The 19,655-nt window shown below is 45.0% G+C and overlaps 1 protein-coding gene across 2 annotated transcripts in view; it reads left to right on the top strand.

Moving 5' to 3' along the window:
• SLC13A2 (solute carrier family 13 member 2) overlaps window positions 1–19,655 on the top strand; it is a 234,826-nt gene that overhangs the window by 155,247 nt on the left and 59,924 nt on the right. For both annotated transcript variants that reach the window (XM_069761239.1, XM_069761238.1), the window contains exons 2-4: window positions 4,323–4,451; window positions 11,527–11,663; window positions 17,524–17,852. In XM_069761239.1, the coding sequence (XP_069617340.1) occupies window positions 4,323–4,451; window positions 11,527–11,663; window positions 17,524–17,852 (595 nt within the window). The remainder of the gene's footprint in view (window positions 1–4,322; window positions 4,452–11,526; window positions 11,664–17,523; window positions 17,853–19,655) is intronic.

The following is a 19,655-nucleotide window of genomic DNA, read 5'->3' as shown; positions in this document are numbered from 1 at the left end:
AAAGTTGACCAGCAAGGTCTCATTTTTCCAACAAAATTTACAAACCATTTTTTTGAAGACCACATCACATTTGAAGGTGCTCAAAACCACATTTAAGAAATTTATTAACCCTTTAGGTGCTTCACAGGAATTTTTAGAATGTGGATGGAAAAAATGAACATTTAACTTTTATCACAAAAATTTACCTTTAGAACCAATTTTTTTTATTTTCCCAAGGGCAACAGTAGAAATTGGACCACAATACTTGCCCAATTTCTTCTGACCGCACTGATACCCCAATGTGTCTGGAATCGAGAGTGGACACCATGTCGCATTTGGAGAGCCCCTGATGTTCCCAAGCAGTGGAAACCCAAAGAATGTATCTAGATGTCTGGTGAGCACCAGCTGCTTCACAGAAGTTTATAATATTGAGCTGTGAAAATAAAGAATCACATTTTTCTCAGAAAAATGTTATTTCAACCCAAATTGTTTTTATTTTCACTAGGGTACTAGGAGAAATTGCACCATACAATTTGTTGTGCACTTTCTCCTGAGTATGCTGATATGTGTGAGGAAACTGTTTGGGTGCACGGCAGGGCTTGAAAGGAAAGGAGCGCCATTTGACTTCATGCAGAATTTGCTGCAATCATTAGTAGACGCCATGTCCCGTTTGGAGAGCCCTTGATGTGTCTAAATAGTGGAAACTCCCACAGTTTTGGAAACTAGACCCTTCAAGCAATGTATCTAGATAGATGTGTAGTGAGCACTTTCAAACCACAGGTGGTTCTCAGAAGTTTATAACATTGACCTGTGAAAATAAAACAAAATCACATTTTTCCTACAAAAATGTTCTTTTAGCCTCATTTTTTATTTTCAGGAGAAAATAACAGGAGAAAATAGACCACAAAATGTGTTTTGTGCAATTTCTGCTAAGTACACAGATATCCCATATGTGGGGAAAAAACTACTGTTTAGGCACATGGCAGGGCTCAGAAAGGAAGGAGTGACATTTTGGAATGCAGACTTTGATGGAATGGTCTGCGGGTGTCATGCCGCGTTTGGAGAGCCCCTGATGTGCCTATACAGTGGAAACCCCCACAAATGACCCTATTTGGAAACTAGACCCACCCCAAGGAATTTATTTAGATGTGTAGTGAGCACCTTGAACCCCTTGGTGCTTCACAGAATATTATAACATTGATCTGTGAAAATTAAAAAAAACATTATCCCGCAAAAATGTTTGTTTTTTTTAGCCCAAAATGGTTGCCATTTTCACAATGATAGTAGTAGAAAATGGACCCCAAAATGTATTGTCCAATTTTTTATGCATACACAGATACCCCATAAGTGGTTGAACATTATTTTTGGGGCACAGTGCACATCTCAGAAGGAAAGGCGCATCATATTGGAGTTCAGATTTTGCTGGAATGCTTTGAGAATGCCATGTCACAATGGCAGAGCCCCATGAGGTGTTGGAATAGCAGAAACCCCACAATGTGTGACCTCAGTTTGCAAACTACACCCCCCAATGAATTCATCTAGGGGAGCAGTGATCATATTGACACCACATGTGCCTTACAGAATTGTATACTATTGGGTGGTGAAGAAAGAATAATTACATTTTTACCTCTAAAATATTGTTATAACCCCAAGTTTTTAATTTTTCTAAAGGCTAATATGAAAAAATTGACCTCAGGTTGTTGTAAAAATTTCTCCTAAGTGTGCCAATGATCTACATGTTATCAGGAAATACTTTTTAGGCACAGTGCAAAGCTCAGAAGGGAAGGAGGACCATATTATAGTGCAGATTTTACTGTTATGGTTTGCGAGTGTCATGACCATCTGGAAGAGCCAGTAAGAGACCTGAACAGCAGAATCCCTATAAGTGACCCCATTTTGCAAACTACACCTCTCAATGAATTCATCTAGGGTTGCAGCGATCATATTGACACCACAGGTGTGTCATATAGAATTTTATACCATTGTGCAGTGAAGAAATAATAATAAAATTTTTACCACGAAAATGTTGTTTTAGCCCCAGATTTTCACATGGGGAAATGGGTAAAAATGGCACCAAAATTTGTCCCACAATTTCTGCTGAATGTGTCAATACCCCATATGTGGCTGTACTGTATTGTACTGCTTAGTAGTGATGAGCGAGTATACTCGATACTCAGGTTTTCCCGAGCACGCTCGGGTGGTCTCCAAGTATTTGTGAGTGCTCTGAGATTTATTTTTTGTCGACGCACCTGCATAATTTGCGGCTCCTAGATAGCTTGAATACACATGGGGATTCCCTAGCAACCAGTCAACCCCCACATGTACTCAGGCTGGCTAGCAGCCGTAAATCATGCATCTGCGTCCACAAAAACTAAATCTCCGAGCACTCACAAATACCCGAAAACACAAGCAACGAGTATACTCGCTCATCACTACTGCTCAGCCATAAGGGGAGACTCGGAAGAGAGGAAGCACTATTTGGAGCGCAGATTTTCCTAGAATATTTTGCAGACTCCATATAAAAAGCACCTAAAGTAGAGTGACCCTATTCTGGAAACTATACCCCTTTCGGAATTTATCAGCACCAGGGGATGTTGCTGAAAATTGCAAACTGCCGTTGTGGTGCCCAGTACATTGTAGACCCCAGTGCATTGTAGTGAACAGTACATTGTAGTCCCCAGTATGTTGTAGCAACCAGTACATTGTAGTGCCCAGCTAATGCACCTGGAGAGATGCACCCGTACATTAGGCTGGCTCTCATCGCTACAGAACATGTGGATGCTAAATGTGGTATAGGCACACTGTGGATCAGAAGGGAAGGGGGCATTTGGATTTCAGAGAGCAGAAATAGTTGAATTGCTTTTGGGGGGCGAGAAGCCATAGCGCTTTTCCAGATCTTTTACTACCAGTAAGGTGGAAACCCATATATTTTCCTTGACAGATGATGGACCTAAGTGGGGACTTGCTTTTTTTGTGGATTGAATTGAAGTTTTTATTGGGAACATTTTACATACATTTGGGATCACATTTGTCCAGCACTCTACGCTGAGCACTTATGTCGGGGTTTCCATCTAATCTCCGAGGGACATGATTCAGATGAAACCGCTAAGGAACTCATTCACTATAATGAGGCAGCAGAGTTTCTCTGGACTCTGTCTGGCCTCTGTTCAGCAGTGTCCTTCTTTTTAGAGGTGCACAAAACTGTGCCCGATGGCACTTTTTATGCACACCTAAAAAGACGGACACCGCTGAATTGTAGGTCAGACTGCATCCACAGTACCCCCACCTCACTCATTACAGTGACTCTTTCACTGGGAATTCCATCTGAATCACATATTTTAGAGATTTACACAGAAACCCCAGTGTAAGCGCTCAGCGTAGAGTGCAGCATAAATGTGAACCGAGCATTACTGCGATCTTTGGGAGGCAGAATGAACAAATCAACAGTAGTTGAAGGATTGGTTTTATATATTTTTGCGCCATTCCTCTGGTGGTATAAGTGATTAGACAACTTTATTCTTCAGGACGGGGAGATTACAACCATACCAGATTTAGATTACGTTTTTATGCTTGGCTGCTGTCCCACACTAAAAGACACTTTTTTTGCAAAAACTAGCTTTTGCATCGCCATATATGAAAGCTATAAGTTTTCCATATTTCTTCCAACAGAGTCATTTAAGGATTTTTTTTGTGGGACTAGATAGTGTTTTTATTGGTACCATTTTCGGGCACATGATTTTTTTTTTTATCACTTTCTATTACGATTTCTGGGAGGCAGAATAAACTAAAACCATCAATTCAGGAATTTTTGGGGGGGTTCTTTTTATGCTGTTCCATGTGTGGTAAAATTGATAAAGCAACTTTATTCTTCGGACCAGTATTAATATTTTTATTACACCTACTACATGCTAAATCAGATCAGTCCACTGCGTTGGTCGGTTTCATTATTTTGTTCCATCATAGGTGGACTGGATTTCTTTACAAGCTGGACAACAGCAGCACCTATCCTGCCTGATAGATCGTTAATTATTTTTTCCAGTTTGCTACATGGGTTGCATTTTTTGTGTAGCAAATACAAATAAAGTTATTCAATTGAATGCATAATTAGGTGCTATCATACCTTTATTTTAGTGTTTGGAATTAATGATTCAAAAATAGTTTTTTTCTCTCCCAAAATTGCATGCACTATTTGGCTGCAGCCTAATGAAAAGCTAAAAGTCACAGTCAGTGGAGTAATGGTTCACTGAACATGACAATGCTTGATCATCACTTGTTCTTTATAGATGGGATTTCATTTATTTTTTTAGGATTCTAATCATGATTTTTATTCTTTTTTTATGCAGGAGGCAAGCTGTGGCTATGTGATCATTATAATGGCTCTCTTCTGGTGCACAGAAGCTCTCCCATTGGCTGTTACTGCTCTCTTCCCAGTGGTGTTATTTCCAATGATGGGTATCATGGACTCGACAGCGGTAAATTGCTTTCTTTCATGTTATCTACTATTACACACGTAGTATATGGTTGGTAGCCTAGCCTGACTGGTCCCAAGCATTCTAGACCTTCTGCCGTTCAAGCACATCTTACATTTTATTTGCTGTGCAACTAGTCATCAACTAGTTGGAGAGGAGAGCCTTGGTTGCTGGCCCATTAGTTGTCTGCAAACTGTACAGTATCAACCTTTGAATCGCTCTGTGTGACTACAGATATATGAATCCCCCCAGCACATTCACTGTGTGCTGCGGAGATTCACCAATATCTGACCTGGGACCGGAGGGTATGTATGCGTTATACATACTCCTGGCCAGTGGGTGCGGCCTCGGCACAATACACTTGTATGGAGCGAGACCACTCCCACGAGATGGGTTTTGGTCGGCGGTATGTGTAACTCATACATACCCTTTGGTCCCAGGTCAGAAACCAGTGAGTCTGCGCAGCGTACAGTGCATACGCTGGGGAGATTCACAAGTGTGCAGTCACAAAGAGTGACTGTAGACTTATCGATTTGGACATTTAAGATTATAAAAAGCCACTCATGCTATGATTACTTTTTGAGAGTAGGTGTTAGGCTCAACAGGTGAGGTGGATCCTCTAAGCCTCAGGTCTGGGTGGCCACACAGACCCTAGGCATTGATGCAGGTGTAAGGGGGAGAAACTAACCAGGTTTGCCTCATCTGTAACGGGTCCAGAATCATCGCATCTGTCACCTTGGATACAGGGGGAGAGCTTGGGGTGTCAGAGTGCTCCCTGTACCCAAGAGAAGGGGCGTGGCTAAGCAGACAGTTAAGCACGTGCAGAAATTCAAACAGTTCAGGCAGGAACGGCGCATGCGAGAGAGTCCTGTCAGAAAAGATGAGCTGTGAGGCGACGGTGCTGCACTGACTGGAGCTGGGGATGAGAGGACACGCTGACAGGAGTCGACAGACGGGGTCCCACTGACACACCGGAGATACTGCTGTCCACACTAACATCGCTGTCCCCGCTTACATCACGGACATTTACGAGACTGCTGATGCGGCTGACTACGTTAACAAATCCGTCCTGGCCGGTGACCTTGAGAGGCAAGGTCTGTGTGCGGGATACAGGCTCTGAACAGTACAGCGCAGCGGACTGGGCTCGCCATGCAGGACAGTGTCATAGGCCCCGCTAGTGTAAGGGCTCTCACCGCTTAGAGAAGAGATTATTCCCCTTCTTTCCTTCATCCTTGAAGCCAGTGCCTGTGCTGGAGCCCCAGACTATCGCCGTCATCATCAAGAGAGGGGAAGGACACCACCATTGCCTGGACCATAACAGGACAACGCCTTCGTCAGGACCACCAGAGAGCACCGAGATCGTCAGGACCATTGAAGCCCACTGTCAATGTCATCAAAGTTTTCTCCCATTTTCCCCAAAACTGTGATAAATCCCCTTTGAGCATAAGCTAACGGTCTCAGCTGCGGACAGGAGCACATCCGTGACAGGAGCCCAAAGTGTTAAGTGCATAGTTTACATTTTTTTCCTTTTTAGTATATTCTGTGTTAGGAAATTACTTCATACCCGGGGTTATATACAGTATATTTCCCTGCAAGAAGTTACTGCTTGTTAAATAAATCCCCTTGTTGACCCTTGATCTGCCTCTTTGTTCATGCTGCGTCCTGTAACCTGCTTATACAGCAAGACACATGGACAGCGAAAACTAGGCATGTTCAGGAATCTCAAGAACAGCAGAACAGATTAAGTGGAACCCAGCCGGGAAGAAAGCAAGTAAAAATACAAGCGCAAAAATCACAGATGGGGGAGCACACCAAACATAAGACTAGAGTCTCAATCTCAAGACACAGGTGTATGTATAAATGGGCCTTAAATAAGTCTAAGGAGATTATGTTATTGATCCACTCCGGGCAACCTGCAAAACCTGACGTTTAGCACAACAGGGGACAATGGACCCTGGGGATGGAAAAGGAGTCCAGGATATGGGGGCTTATACTTACAGTATATTTAAATATACATTTTTTTCATTCTTATATATAATTCTTTTGCCCTTTTTCATGGCTTATACTTTTTTGGATGGGGAAAGGTGAGGGCATTATTATAATTTTCACATCAGGCAGCAGAAATGCTAGAATTTGCCCTGTAGAAGCATATTAATTTGATTTTGAGAAATCTCATCATTTAAAATTGTCACGCACGCGCCCAGACTGGTTGGCGCGGGCATACGGGGGTGTGGCCCCACTGGACCACAGACCAAACTTCCCTGGAAGGGGTGTAACTAAGTAGCTTCCTAGGTGTTCGCTGGAGCCTCTGATGGTGAGGTCAGACTTGTGCAATAGGAAGCTACCAGGTGCCACTCCAGGGTGATGTCTGGCTGTGGCTGCTGATCCCACTAAGGAACGGAGCGGGCACGGCTGGCACTCTGGCTGACAGGCGGGCACGGCTGGGACACAGGCAGGCAGACGGGTACAACAGAGACACTGGCGGGCAGGCGGACACGGCTGGCTCTCTGGTAGGCAGGCGGGTACGGCTGGAACATAGGAAGAACCGGTAGGGACCGGTCTGCAGGCAGGTATGTGAAACAGGTGGGAACCTGTTCAGACAGGAGGACTAAGTAACAAGTAGAGAAAGACCGCAAGAGCGGATGCAGAGCGAAAGCACAAGAGCTAGAACCAAGAACAGAAACGCAGGAGGCTGAGTATGAGTAGAAGGTGGAGCAAAGAGAGGAGAAGGAGAAGGCAGAGCCAAGGGCGGAGCCGCAAGAGGCGGAGCCAAGGGCGGAGACGCTGCAGGCGGAGCCAAGAGCGGAGATGCTGGAGGCGGAGCCAAGAGCGGAGATGCTGGAGGCGGAGCCAAGAGCGGAGATGCTGGAGGCGGAGCCAAGAGCGGAGACGCTGGAGGCGGAGATGCTGGAGGTGGAGCCAAGAGCGGAGATGCTGGAGGCGGAGCCAAGAGCGGAGACGCTGGAGGCGGAGCCAAGAGCGGAGACGCTGGAGGCGGAGCCAAGAGCGGAGATGCTGGAGGCGGAGCCAAGAGCGGAGACGCTGGAGGCGGAGCCAAGAGCAGAGACAGAGCCAAGTGTAGAAACACAGGAGGCAGAGCCAGATAGAACCGCAAAGAGCGGAGCCACAGAGCAAAGCCAGAGAGTGCGAAGCAAGGTCTGAGTGCAGAGCCGCAAGAGTGCGGAGTGTAAGCAGACTGAGAACACAAGGAAAGACAAAGCAGGGAAGGAAGCCACAGACAAGGAGACCGAGAAAAGACAAAGTACAGACAAGGCAATGGAACAAGACACAGGGACAAAGACACAGGGACCAGGATATTCTGCCTCCTGGAGGGCGGACTACAAGATCAAGGCAATAGCACAGAGAAAAGCCTCCAGAGAGGGAGTAACTCAGAGCAAGGCCAGGCAAACTCAGCAGCTAAACACTAACTGAGCTAACACATTGCACAGGCCCAGACCACAGGGTAGAGCTGCACTATATAAAGGAGACCTCTTGATAATTGGTCAGGAACTGATTAGACAGATGCACCTGATTCCTATAAGAACCAGAGAGTTCAGGCGCCGGCCCCCTATACACATAGCCATGAAGCATGCACAGAGCAGAGACACAGAACATGGAGCTGGCATGAAACAGAAACCACATCATGGCCTGGAGCAGTGGGTAAGATTGTGTGAGAGATGTGAGGCCATGCTGTGATGCCAGCAGAGTTGCTACAGTACCCCCCCCTTTACGGCCCCTCTTCTTCAAGCCCGCCAGAATAACTTGTAGAAGAAGGATAGGAGCACACATAGTCCAGGCCAACATGACATCTTCAGGGTAGAATAAGGCAGGCGGGTCACCAGGAATCTCATAAAACAAAGTCTCTTGCTACTCAACAGGGTTAGCTTCCACAATGAGCTGGACCACCTCCTTCAGGTAGACAGGTAACAGGGAATTGAATGCTGCTGTCTTAACATCTTCACCAGCCGGACACATGGAAACTGGAAGCCTTCTCATAGGATTCAACTTTTGCCCGACAGGTAGCAGAGATGTTCTTAGATACGGAACACAAGAAAAGTCATTAGAGATGAGAGAGGAGAACAACAGCTCCACCGGGTCAGAGAGAAATTAAGGTGAACAAACTTCTGTTTTGAAATCTTCACCAGCCGGCCACAAGGACGCAGAAGGTATCCACATAGGAACCATCTTCTGCCCGTTATCCAGAAGAAATCATCCAAACGGCGGGGATGTTCCTAGGAACAGATTACAGGAATAGTCGTGGGAGATGTGTGGAGAGATAGTCACCGCCTCCCCATCTTCAGTGACGTTAGCACACCTTGACTCGACGACTAACTGTTTACTGGTATAGTCGCTGGAGATGTGTGGAGACATCGTCACCGTTTCCCCATCTTCAGTGACGTCAGCACACCTTGACTCGACGACTAACTGTTTACTGGTATAGTCATTGGAGATGTGTGAAGTCATCGTCACCATTTCCCCATCTTCGGTGACGTCAGCACACCTTGACTCGACGACTAGCAGACCAGCTGAAGAAGATGACACTGCTGAGTGTCTTTGACGCATGGGAACCAGACACTTCTCAAGACTGGGTAAGCTCAAACGAAGCACTTTACTGGAACTCTTGACCAGAGCGGGTGGTAGAGTCCTTGGCTCAGAATGACCCATGGGCATAACAGACAGCATACGGTAGACAAACTTCTTCGTGTATAAGGCTCCAACTTGGAGCTGTAGTTGTCCTTGCAGGACTAGACTGCTCTTTAGCAGGGCTCGGCCATTATCAGGCAACGCCCACACCGGGTTCTGGAGCTGTAGAACAGAGACCATACACTGAATCCGAATGATAGGCGACTTTACCACAACAAAGCTCCTGGAAAACAGAGACACAGTCTTTGATTTTAATGGAGAGGAAGAACTCTCACCTAGGGCAGCCTCTCCTGCTGGCCCAGAGTTTTGGAGTTTTAGATCTACAGGGCAGAGACCGTCAGGATGTTCCTTGCAACCGCAGTGATACCGCGTTCCCTTCTTGCGGCTGGATTTGGGCTGCTGCTTTGCCAGCCCACTTTTATCAGCCTTCTGGGGTTTTGCTTGGGTAGCTGCTGGGACAGGTAGAGGAACAGGTGGGTCTTGGACAGACTTGGTCAGACGTGACGATTTCTTCACGGGTTTCGCCCGTCTGGACCGCCTCTCAGATCCAGATGGGGAAGACTTCACAGGAGCAGCAGGACGAGGCTTGTCAAAGACTTTACGGAAGGCCACCAGGAAGGCCCCAAGGCTCATGACGATAGGATCCCCTGCTTCCCAGAGGGGACAAATCCACAATAAAGCATCTCCTGCTAGGTAGGACATGATATAGCCCACCTTAATCTGGTCAGAGGGAAAACAAGCTGCATTCTGCAGGATGTAGCGCAAGCACTGTTCCAGGAAGCTTTGGCATTCCTCTGGATTCCCATAGAATCTAGGTGGGTCTGCTGGGTTGTGCTCTTCCTCATAGGCCAGAAGTTGGTTGTAGAGAGCATTTGAAACTATGATTGGGCCCGAGGTCTCCTCAATTGGAACGACACAGGGTGGAACAAATTCTTCAGCTTGCTCATACTGGTAGAGAGAAAGTTCATCATGCTCAGAGAGCGGTAGGACATGGGATACAGCGGAGGCCATGGCCTGTGCAAACTGTCACGCACGCGCCCAGACTGGTTGGCGCAGGCATACGGGGGTGTGGCCCCACTGGACCACAGACCAAACTTCCCTGGAAGGGGCGTAACTAAGTAGCTTCCTAGGTGTTCGCTGGAGCCTCTGATGGTGAGGTCAGACTTGTGCAATAGGAAGCTACCAGGTGCCACTCCAGGGTGATGTCTGGATGTGGCTGCTGATCCCACTAAGGAACGGAGCGGGCACGGCTGGCACTCTGGCTGACAGGCGGGCACGGCTGGGACACAGGCAGGCAGACGGGTACAACAGAGACACTGGCGGGCAGGCGGACACAGCTGGCTCTCTGGTAGGCAGGCGGGTACGGCTGGAACATAGGAAGAACCGGTAGGGACCGGTCTGCAGGCAGGTATGTGAAACAGGTGGGAACCTGTTCAGACAAGAGGACTAAGTAACAAGTAGAGAAAGACCGCAAGAGCGGATGCAGAGCGAAAGCACAAGAGCTAGAACCAAGAACAGAAACGCAGGAGGCTGAGTACGAGTAGAAGGTGGAGCAAAGAGAAGAGAAGGAGAAGGCAGAGCCAAGGGCGGAGCCGCAAGAGGCGGAGCCAAGGGCGGAGATGCTGGAGGCGGAGCCAAGAGCGGAGACGCTGGAGGCGGAGCCAAGAGCGGAGACGCTGGAGGCGGAGCCAAGAGCGGAGACGCTGGAGGCGGAGCCAAGAGCGGAGATGCTGGAGGCGGAGCCAAGAGCAGAGACAGAGCCAAGTGTAGAAACACAGGAGGCAGAGCCAGATAGAACCGCAAAGAGCGGAGCCACAGAGCAAAGCCAGAGAGTGCGAAGCAAGGTTTGAGTGCAGAGCCGCAAGAGTGCGGAGTGTAAGCAGACTGAGAACACAAGGAAAGACAAAGCAGGGAAGGAAGCCACAGACAAGGAGACCGAGAAAAGACAAAGTACAGACAAGGCAATGGAACAAGACACAGGGACAAAGACACAGGGACCAGGATATTCTGCCTCCTGGAGGGCGGACTACAAGATCAAGGCAATAGCACAGAGAAAAGCCTCCAGAGAGGGAGTAACTCAGAGCAAGGCCAGGCAAACTCAGCAGCTAAACACTAACTGAGCTAACACATTGCACAGGCCCAGACCACAGGGTGGAGCTGCACTATATACAGGAGGCCTCTTGATAATTGGTCAGGAACTGATTAGACAGATGCACCTGATTCCTATAAGAACCAGAGAGTTCAGGCGCCGGCCCCCTATACACATAGCCATGAAGCATGCACAGAGCAGAGACACAGAACATGGAGCTGGCATGAAACAGAAACCACATCATGGCCTGGAGCAGTGGGTAAGATTGTGTGAGAGATGTGAGGCCATGCTGTGATGCCAGCAGAGTTGTTACAAAAATAACCAGTTTATCTTTTTTTATTTCAGGCTTGCAGTCAATATCTTAAAGATACCAACATGTTATTTATTGGAGGGATTCTAGTGGCGATCTCAGTCGAAAGGTGGAATTTGCATAAGAGGATAGCCCTGAGGGTGTTGCTGATCGTGGGAGTCAAACCTGCTCTGTGAGTTTATGTCTTATGGTATTTGTTTGTGATTTGAAATGATGTACTATACGGACTAACGCAGAGGACACATACACATTACACCTACAGGAGCCTTTATGGCATCTCTAGGTATAAATACAGTTTTAATCCCCCTTTTAAGATACTGTAGAACACATTCTACTCTCGTGGAAAGGCTTTTTACAATAATTTGGAGTGCTGAACAAGAGGGCCAAAGTCTCAATCTCCTTTTCAGTTCCTTCCAAAAGGTGTTTAATGAGGTTTAGGTTAAAGGTACCGTCACACTAAACGACGCTGCAGCGATACCGACAACGATCCGGATCGCTGCAGCGTCGCTGTTTGGTCGCTGGAGAGCTGTCACACAGACCGCTCTCCAGCGACCAACGATGCCGGTAACCAGGGTAAACATCGGGTTACTAAGCGCAGGACCGCGCTTAGTAACCCGGTGTTTACCCTGGTTACCATCCTAAAAGTAAAAAAAACAAACGCTTCATACTTACCTTCCGCTGTCTGTCCCCGGCGCTCTGCTTCTCTGTACTGGCTGTGAGCACAGCGGCCGGAAAGCAGAGCGGTGACGTCACCTCCGGCCGCTGTGCTCACAGTGAGTGCAGGAAAGCACAGCGCCGGGGACAGACAGCGGAAGGTAAGTATGAAGCATTTGTTTTTTTTACTTTTAGGATGGTAACCAGGGTAAACATCGGGTTACTAAGCGCGGCTCTGCGCTTAGTAACCCGATGTTTACCCTGGTTACCAGCGAAGACATCGCTGAATCGGTGTCACACACGCCGTTTCAGCGATGTCCCCAGGAAGTCCAGCAACGAAATAAAGTTCTGGACTTTCTGCAGCGACCAACAACATCACAGCAGGATCCTGATCGCTGCTGCCTGTCAAACTGAACGATATTGCTAGCCAGGACGCTGCAACGTCACGGATCGCTAGCGATATCGTTTAGTGTGATGGTACCTTAAGGCTCTGTCGCAAAAATCACCCACTCATGCCTTTATGGACCTTGCTTTGTTCACTGGGGCACAGTCATGGGGAACAGAAAAGGACCTTCCGCAAACTGTTCTCACTAATCTGGAAGCATGCTATTATGCAAAATGTCTTGCCATGTTTAAGCATTAAGATTTCCATTCACATGAGGTCTTGGCCAATCACTGAAATAATTTTATCCCTCCACAACCAAACTTTACAGAGAGTCAGGCAGGTAAAGTTCTCCTGACATTCACCAAACCCAGACTCATCCATCAGATGCCAGACAGAGAAAGGTGATCCTTCGCTCCATCAAACACATTTCCACTGCCCCAGAGTCCAGTAGTGACAGATTTACACCACTCCATCTGATACTTAGCACTGTGCTGGGTGATGTAAGGTTGGCATGCAGTTATTTAGCCATGGAAACCCAAGTCATGATGCTCCCAGCACACAGTTTTTGTACTGACGATTATACCAATGGAAGTTTGGACTCTGCAGTTATTGATATTTAAAAAGGAGAAACATAGGAGTGTTTATGTAAAAGTACAAAACATCTTTATTAGCACATTTAGACAATAGGCAACATAACATTGATAAAAAGTGCAACTAAGGACACACAGTACTGGCACCCAGCAATATATAAATTTTTAATTTCATATTACGATACATACCGTACATACTCGAGTATAAGCTGACCAGAGTATAAGCCGACCCCACTAATTTTGCCACAAAAAACTGGGAAAACTTAATGACTCAAGTATAAGCCTAGGGTGGAAAATGCAGCAGCTACCGTAAATGTCAAAAGTAAAAATAGATACCAATAAAAGTAAAATTAATTGAGACATCAGTAGGTTAAATGTTTTTGAATATCCATATTGAATCAGGAGCCCCATATAATGCTCCATAAAGTTTATGATGGCCCCATAAGATGCTCCATATTAAAATATGCCCCATATAATCCTGCATAAAGGTTAATAATGGCCCCATAAGATGCTCCATGGACACATTTGCCCAATATAATGCTGCACAAATGTTGATTATGGCCCCATAAGATGCCGCATAAAGATATTTGCCCCATATAGTGCTGCACAAACCTTGATTATGGCCCCATAAGATGCTCCATAAAGATATTTGCGCCATATAGTGCTGCACAAAAGTTGATTATGCGCCATAAGATGCTCCATAAAGATATTTGCGCCATATAGTGCCGCACAAACGTCGATTATGCCCCATAAAGATATTTGCGCCATATAGTGCTGCACAAACGTTGATTATGTCCCATAAGATGCTCCATAGAGATATTTGCACCATATAGTGCCGCACAAACGTTGATGATGCTCCATAAAGATATTTGCCCCATGTAGTGCTGCACAAACGTTGACTATGCCCCATAAGATGCTCCATACAGACACTTGCCCCATTTGCTGTTGCTGCGATAAAAAAAAAAAAAATCACATACCTCTCCATCGCTCAGGCCTCCTGGCACTTTCAATATTCACCTGCATCTCACTCCGGTGCCGCTCCATCTTCAGCATCTTCTGCACTGACGTTCAGGCAGAAGGCGCGCACTAAGCATGTCACTGTGCCCTCTGACCTGAGCGTTACTGCAGAAGATGCTGAATCGGACCGGCGCCCGGAGCGAGGAGCAGGTGAATATTGTGCAGCGCAGCACTCCCCCTCCCCATTATACTCCCCTGCTCCTGCCGCTGTGCAGTCCCTGCTTCCCAGGGGCCGCAGCTTCTTCCTGTACTGAGCGGTCACCATTACCGCTCATTACAGTAATGAATATGTGGCTCCACCCCTATGGGAGGTGGAGCCGCATATTCATTACTGTAATGAGCGGTACCATGTGACCGCTCAGTACAGGAAGAAGCTGGGGCGCTGGGTGGCCAGGGACCTGCAGGGACTGCTCCAGGAGCAGGTGAGTATAATTAGACAGCCCCTGCCAACCCCTGGGTATGACTCGTGTATAAGCCGAGAGGGGGACTTTCAGCCCCCAAAAATGGGCTGAAAATCTCGGCTTATACTCGAGTATGTACGGTAATTAATTGTACTGGTAAAATGTACCATGTAACTTCTTCACCGTTTTTGTGACACAATGCCTCTAATAGAAAAGTAACCACCTATCTGCCATAAATAGATGCAGTCTTTAATACATAAGAGTCAATAGTATTATAGAAAAATATTTAGAATTGAGAGTCCTCAGTGGTTTATCCCTTTTAATGGCTAACTGAAAAGATGGTAACAAATTGCAAGCTTTCGAGACTACTCAGGCCTCTTCATCAGGCATAGACTAATACAACATCTGAAGAATCACATATTTATACACAATACAGCACAGAACTGTCACTATGGGAGAGTCATAAACAGTTGTGTCCATAAATATTGGAACAGTTCCTAGTAGTATTATAGAGGCATGTTAACACAATCAGGCAAAAAAAGATAACACTCAGACATTTCATGTAGAACCATCATATGTACACATAGCAGTATGGACATGGATCATCTTACCAATTGCTTAGGGCATGCCACACAGATCTTTAAACAACCCTGATGCGTGTTTCACTTGCTAATATGCCATGCTTTCTCAAGGGAAGGTGTTGTAGTACTTCCCAAACAGGATCATTTGTATCACAGGTAACCGATCACGTGTTAATCACGTGATTGGATTGATAACAGGTTGTATACTAACGGCACATGCGCCAGTGGCCAGCCACACCGCAACCACGAGACCCAGCTAAGCGTCCCAAGTGCACGCGAGTGGGAGCAAAGCAGTTGCCATAGCTCCCAGTCAGGTGCCGAGGATGTTGAGTTGCCAGATGATGCGGAGCAGAGGCAGGGAGCAAGCGGGTGCATGCGCACTACAACCAGAGCAAACATCGATAGACAGTAGTTCCACCGTCATTTACTCATAACAGTTCATGGAGAAAGGAGGATTTCATGTGAGTGGACCATATCCCATTCCAGCGATATTCATCAACATTCTTTTGGTCCATTATTGTTTGATCCTCATATCCACATTTCTATATACTGTAGAACCGTAAATTCAGGTAATAGATCTTCATAGCCAATTGTATATGGCTTGTCTTATCTCATACCATGAGACAAAAAGTGGGATCAGGAGGTTTAGTTATGGGAACCAATTATGGTGCAGAAGACTGTAAATAAGAACCGATCAGAAAACATAAATAACACATAAACAACACAAAATTTTAAAATCAGTTAAAAACTGCAACGGGAGAGGATTAGTCATTCTTGTCGGCCACGTGATCTCTATTACAAAAAAGGAGCAAAGTTCAGGGACTCATTCAAACCATCCAGTTTTACTGTACCCAAAGTAACGATCCATTTAAGCTCTCGTCTGGCCAGGAGCTGTTTGATGTTCCCACCTCTTATACCAGTGTAGACCTTATCAATCCCTCTAACCATAAATCCCTTAGGATCACAGTTGTGAACAGCTCTAAAATGTCTAGGGATGGTCATTGACTCAGAGGGGTTGGCCACGGTCCTGGCCGCGTCAATGTCTCGCTCATGCTCCCTCACCCTTACTCGAAGTTCCCTGGATGTAAGTCCTACATAAATTAGTGGGCAGCTACACGTGGCATAGTATATACTGTAACATTCAAACTACTGCAGGAGATATGCTCCCTAATTTGAAATTGTTTCTTACCGTCTGCAGAGTGAAATGAAGTGTTGCAGTTATTGAGTCAGAAGAATGTTGTCAACTTTTATGCATTATGAGTCTCAATACTTGGTGACGCCGATCTGTAACTTTATATGATGTCCACTTTGTGGCTGAGTTGCTGGTGTTCCTAATTGCTTCCACTTCTTAATAATTAAGAGTTGTGTTCCAACAATTTTCTCCATATAGTGTATGTACAACTTACCTTCTATTCATTTTATGGGGTTGTCTGATTCACGAAATATGCAAATAATATATTTAATAATTTAGAGTAAATTAACCAGCAATTAACCATCCAGGCCAGACAGTTGCTACAAAGAGCATCGTTTGCACTGGAGGACCTTGTATATGAAACATTAATGAGAATCTGTCACCAGAAAAAAACGCTATTAACCTGCAGATATTGGATTAATCTGCAGGTAACCTGCCCAGTGCCTGTACTCAGCAGAATGTTGCGGGGAGAAAATTAACTTTATTCCAACTGGCAACGTTTGGGTTTTAGTCACTGGACTGGTACAGGGGCGAGATTTCAGTCACCGCTCTAAGAATACAGAGCGGCAGCTGTAACTGCACCACTGGCCATGACTGACACTGACTCTGCATTGGGTCCAGCTATCTGTCAGGGCTGGGGGTGCTGTTACAGAAGATGCTCTGTATTCTCAGAGTCGTGACTGAATCAGCGCCATCCCCATGACTTAAACCGAATGCTCCCAGGGAAAATAAAGTTAATATTCTCCCAGCATATTTGCCAATGTGTCAGTGCCGGACAGGTCAGTTAGTAGCACTATTAACTTGCAAATCAATCCATATCTCCAGGTTAATAGTGTTTTTTTCTGGTGACAGCTTCTCTTTAAATAGAAAACCTGTGACTTTCAGTGGTAACCATGTAATCCTTAACTTCCACTGTGGGGGTGCTGCAGGAAATTTGAACACTTGGTTCTGGGATGTGGCACAGTTTGCATAAAATCAATAGGGACCCAGCAGTAGGTCACTCATTATTCACCATGTGATCCAGGACAACTTCTGATAAAAAAAAATATTTATAAAGATGTCAATAGCCTTTGATTGGTGCTGTACTGTTTTGTTTTTTTTTGTTGTTGTTTTTTTAAATTGCAGTCATATTTTTCAAACTCTGTAAACTCTCATTAAAATAATTGTTGACGACTACATAACCTTGTGTGAACCAATGCCATTTTTTTCCAGGTTGCTTCTGGGATTTATGATTGTAACAGCTTTCTTATCTATGTGGATCAGTAATACGGCTACCACAGCCATGATGATACCAATCGCACAGGCTGTGCTTGAGCAACTTCATAGCTCTGAGGAAAAATTAAGTGAGATTGCTGTTAATGCAACAGAGAAGAGTGAGGGCCATCTGAATGGAAACGTCAGTCAGCTGAATGGGGATGTCAACCAGTTGACTGGGGATGTCAAGTTAGCCCCTAATATTAAGCAAAATGGGAATATAAATCAGTCATTTGAAATTCAAGAAAAAAACATGACAAATACAGAACCTATGAATCAAGAGAAAAGTAAGTTTTGATGGAAAGCACCAACTACATTACATGAGCCATATTTTCCAAATCTTGCACTGATGAAGAGTGACAATACCGAAACAGCTGTTGACATAAATATATTTATACCTATGCAGGTGCATCTCACTAAATTAGAATATCATCAAAAAGTGAATTTATTTCAGTTCTTAATACAAAAAGTGAAACTCATATATTATATAGAGTCATTACAAACAGAGTGATCTATTTCATGTGTTTATTTCTGTTAATGTTGATGATTATGGCTTACAGCTAGTGATGAGCGAGTATACTCGTTGCTGAGGTTTTCCCGAGCATGAACGGGTGATCTCTGAGTATTTGTAAGTGCTCGGAGATTTAGTTTTCCTCACCTCAGCTGAATGATTTACAACTGCTACACGGCTTGAATACATGTGGAGATTCCCTAGCAACCAGGCAACCCCCACATGTACCCAACCTGTCTAGCAGCCATAAGTCATTCAGCTGTGTCAACAAAAACTAAATCTCCGAGCACTAACAAATACTCAGAGATCACCCAAGCGTGCTCGGGAAAACCCGAGCAACGAGTATACTTGCTCATCACAACTTACAGCCAATGAAAACCCAAAACTAATTATCTCAGTAAATTAGAACACTTTATAACACCAGCTTGAAAAAATGATTTTAAAATCCGGAATGTTGGCCTACTGAAATGTATGATCAGTAAATGCACTCAATACTTGGTCGGGGCTCCTTTTGCATCAATTACTGCATCAATGCGGCGAGGCATGGAGGCGATCAGCCTGTGGCACTGCTGAGGTGTTATGGAAGCGCAGGTTGCTTTGATAGCAGCCTTCAGCTTGTCTGCATTGTGGGGTCCAGAAACAGCTCACAGTTCAATGAGCAGTGGCTATTATTGCTTTGGGCACACCTGTGTGACTGAAAGCCGATGGCTCCCAGAAGGAATAAAATTAATTTTCCCTCGAGTGTCACACTCTCAACTGCAGTTTACACTATATCTGCAGGTTAATTGTGTTATCTGACATGACAGGTTGTCTTTAAATAATTCCCTTGTGCACTAACATAAATAGTGAAATGTAAAATTTAAAAAATTTAAAAACACTCTTCTCCACCTTTGGTTTTTCCATTTTTGAGTTTTTGCTTCCCTTCTTCCCAGAGCCATAACTTTTGAAATTTTCCATCAAAATGGCCATGTGAGGGCTTGTTTTTTGCAGGACAAGTTGTACATTTGAATGACACCATTGGTTTTACCATATAGTGATCTGGAAAACGTGAAAAAAATTCAAAGTGCGGTGAAACTGCAAAAAAAGTGCAATTCCACAATTTTTTTTATTTTACCTTATTTACTAAATGCTAAAACTGACCTGCCGTTATGATTCTCCAGGTCATTACATGTTCATAGATACTAAACATGTATAGGTTCTATTTTATATAAGTGGTAAAAAAAAAATCCCAAATTTGTAAAAAAAAAAAAAGACTCCATTTTCCCAGACCCATAGCGTATCCATTTTTAATGATCTGGGGCCAGGTGAGAGCTTATTTTTTGCTAGCCAATCTGATGTTTTTATTGATACCATTTTGGTGTAGATGCAATATTTTGATCACCCGTTATTGCGGCTGCAAAAAAAAAAACGTTAATCTGGTGTTTTGATTTTTTCCCTCATTATACCGTTTATCGATTGGATTAATTATTTTTATATATTGATAGATCGGGCGATTAGGTGTGCAGCGATACCAAATATGTGCATTTTTTATGTTTTTTTTTTCATTGTTTTATTTTGAGTGGGGTGGTGATTTAAACTT

The sequence above is a fragment of the Ranitomeya imitator genome, chromosome 3, assembly GCF_032444005.1.
Source record: "Ranitomeya imitator isolate aRanImi1 chromosome 3, aRanImi1.pri, whole genome shotgun sequence".
NCBI lineage: Eukaryota > Metazoa > Chordata > Amphibia > Anura > Dendrobatidae > Ranitomeya > Ranitomeya imitator.
This window is presented reverse-complemented; position numbering and strand designations above follow the sequence as displayed.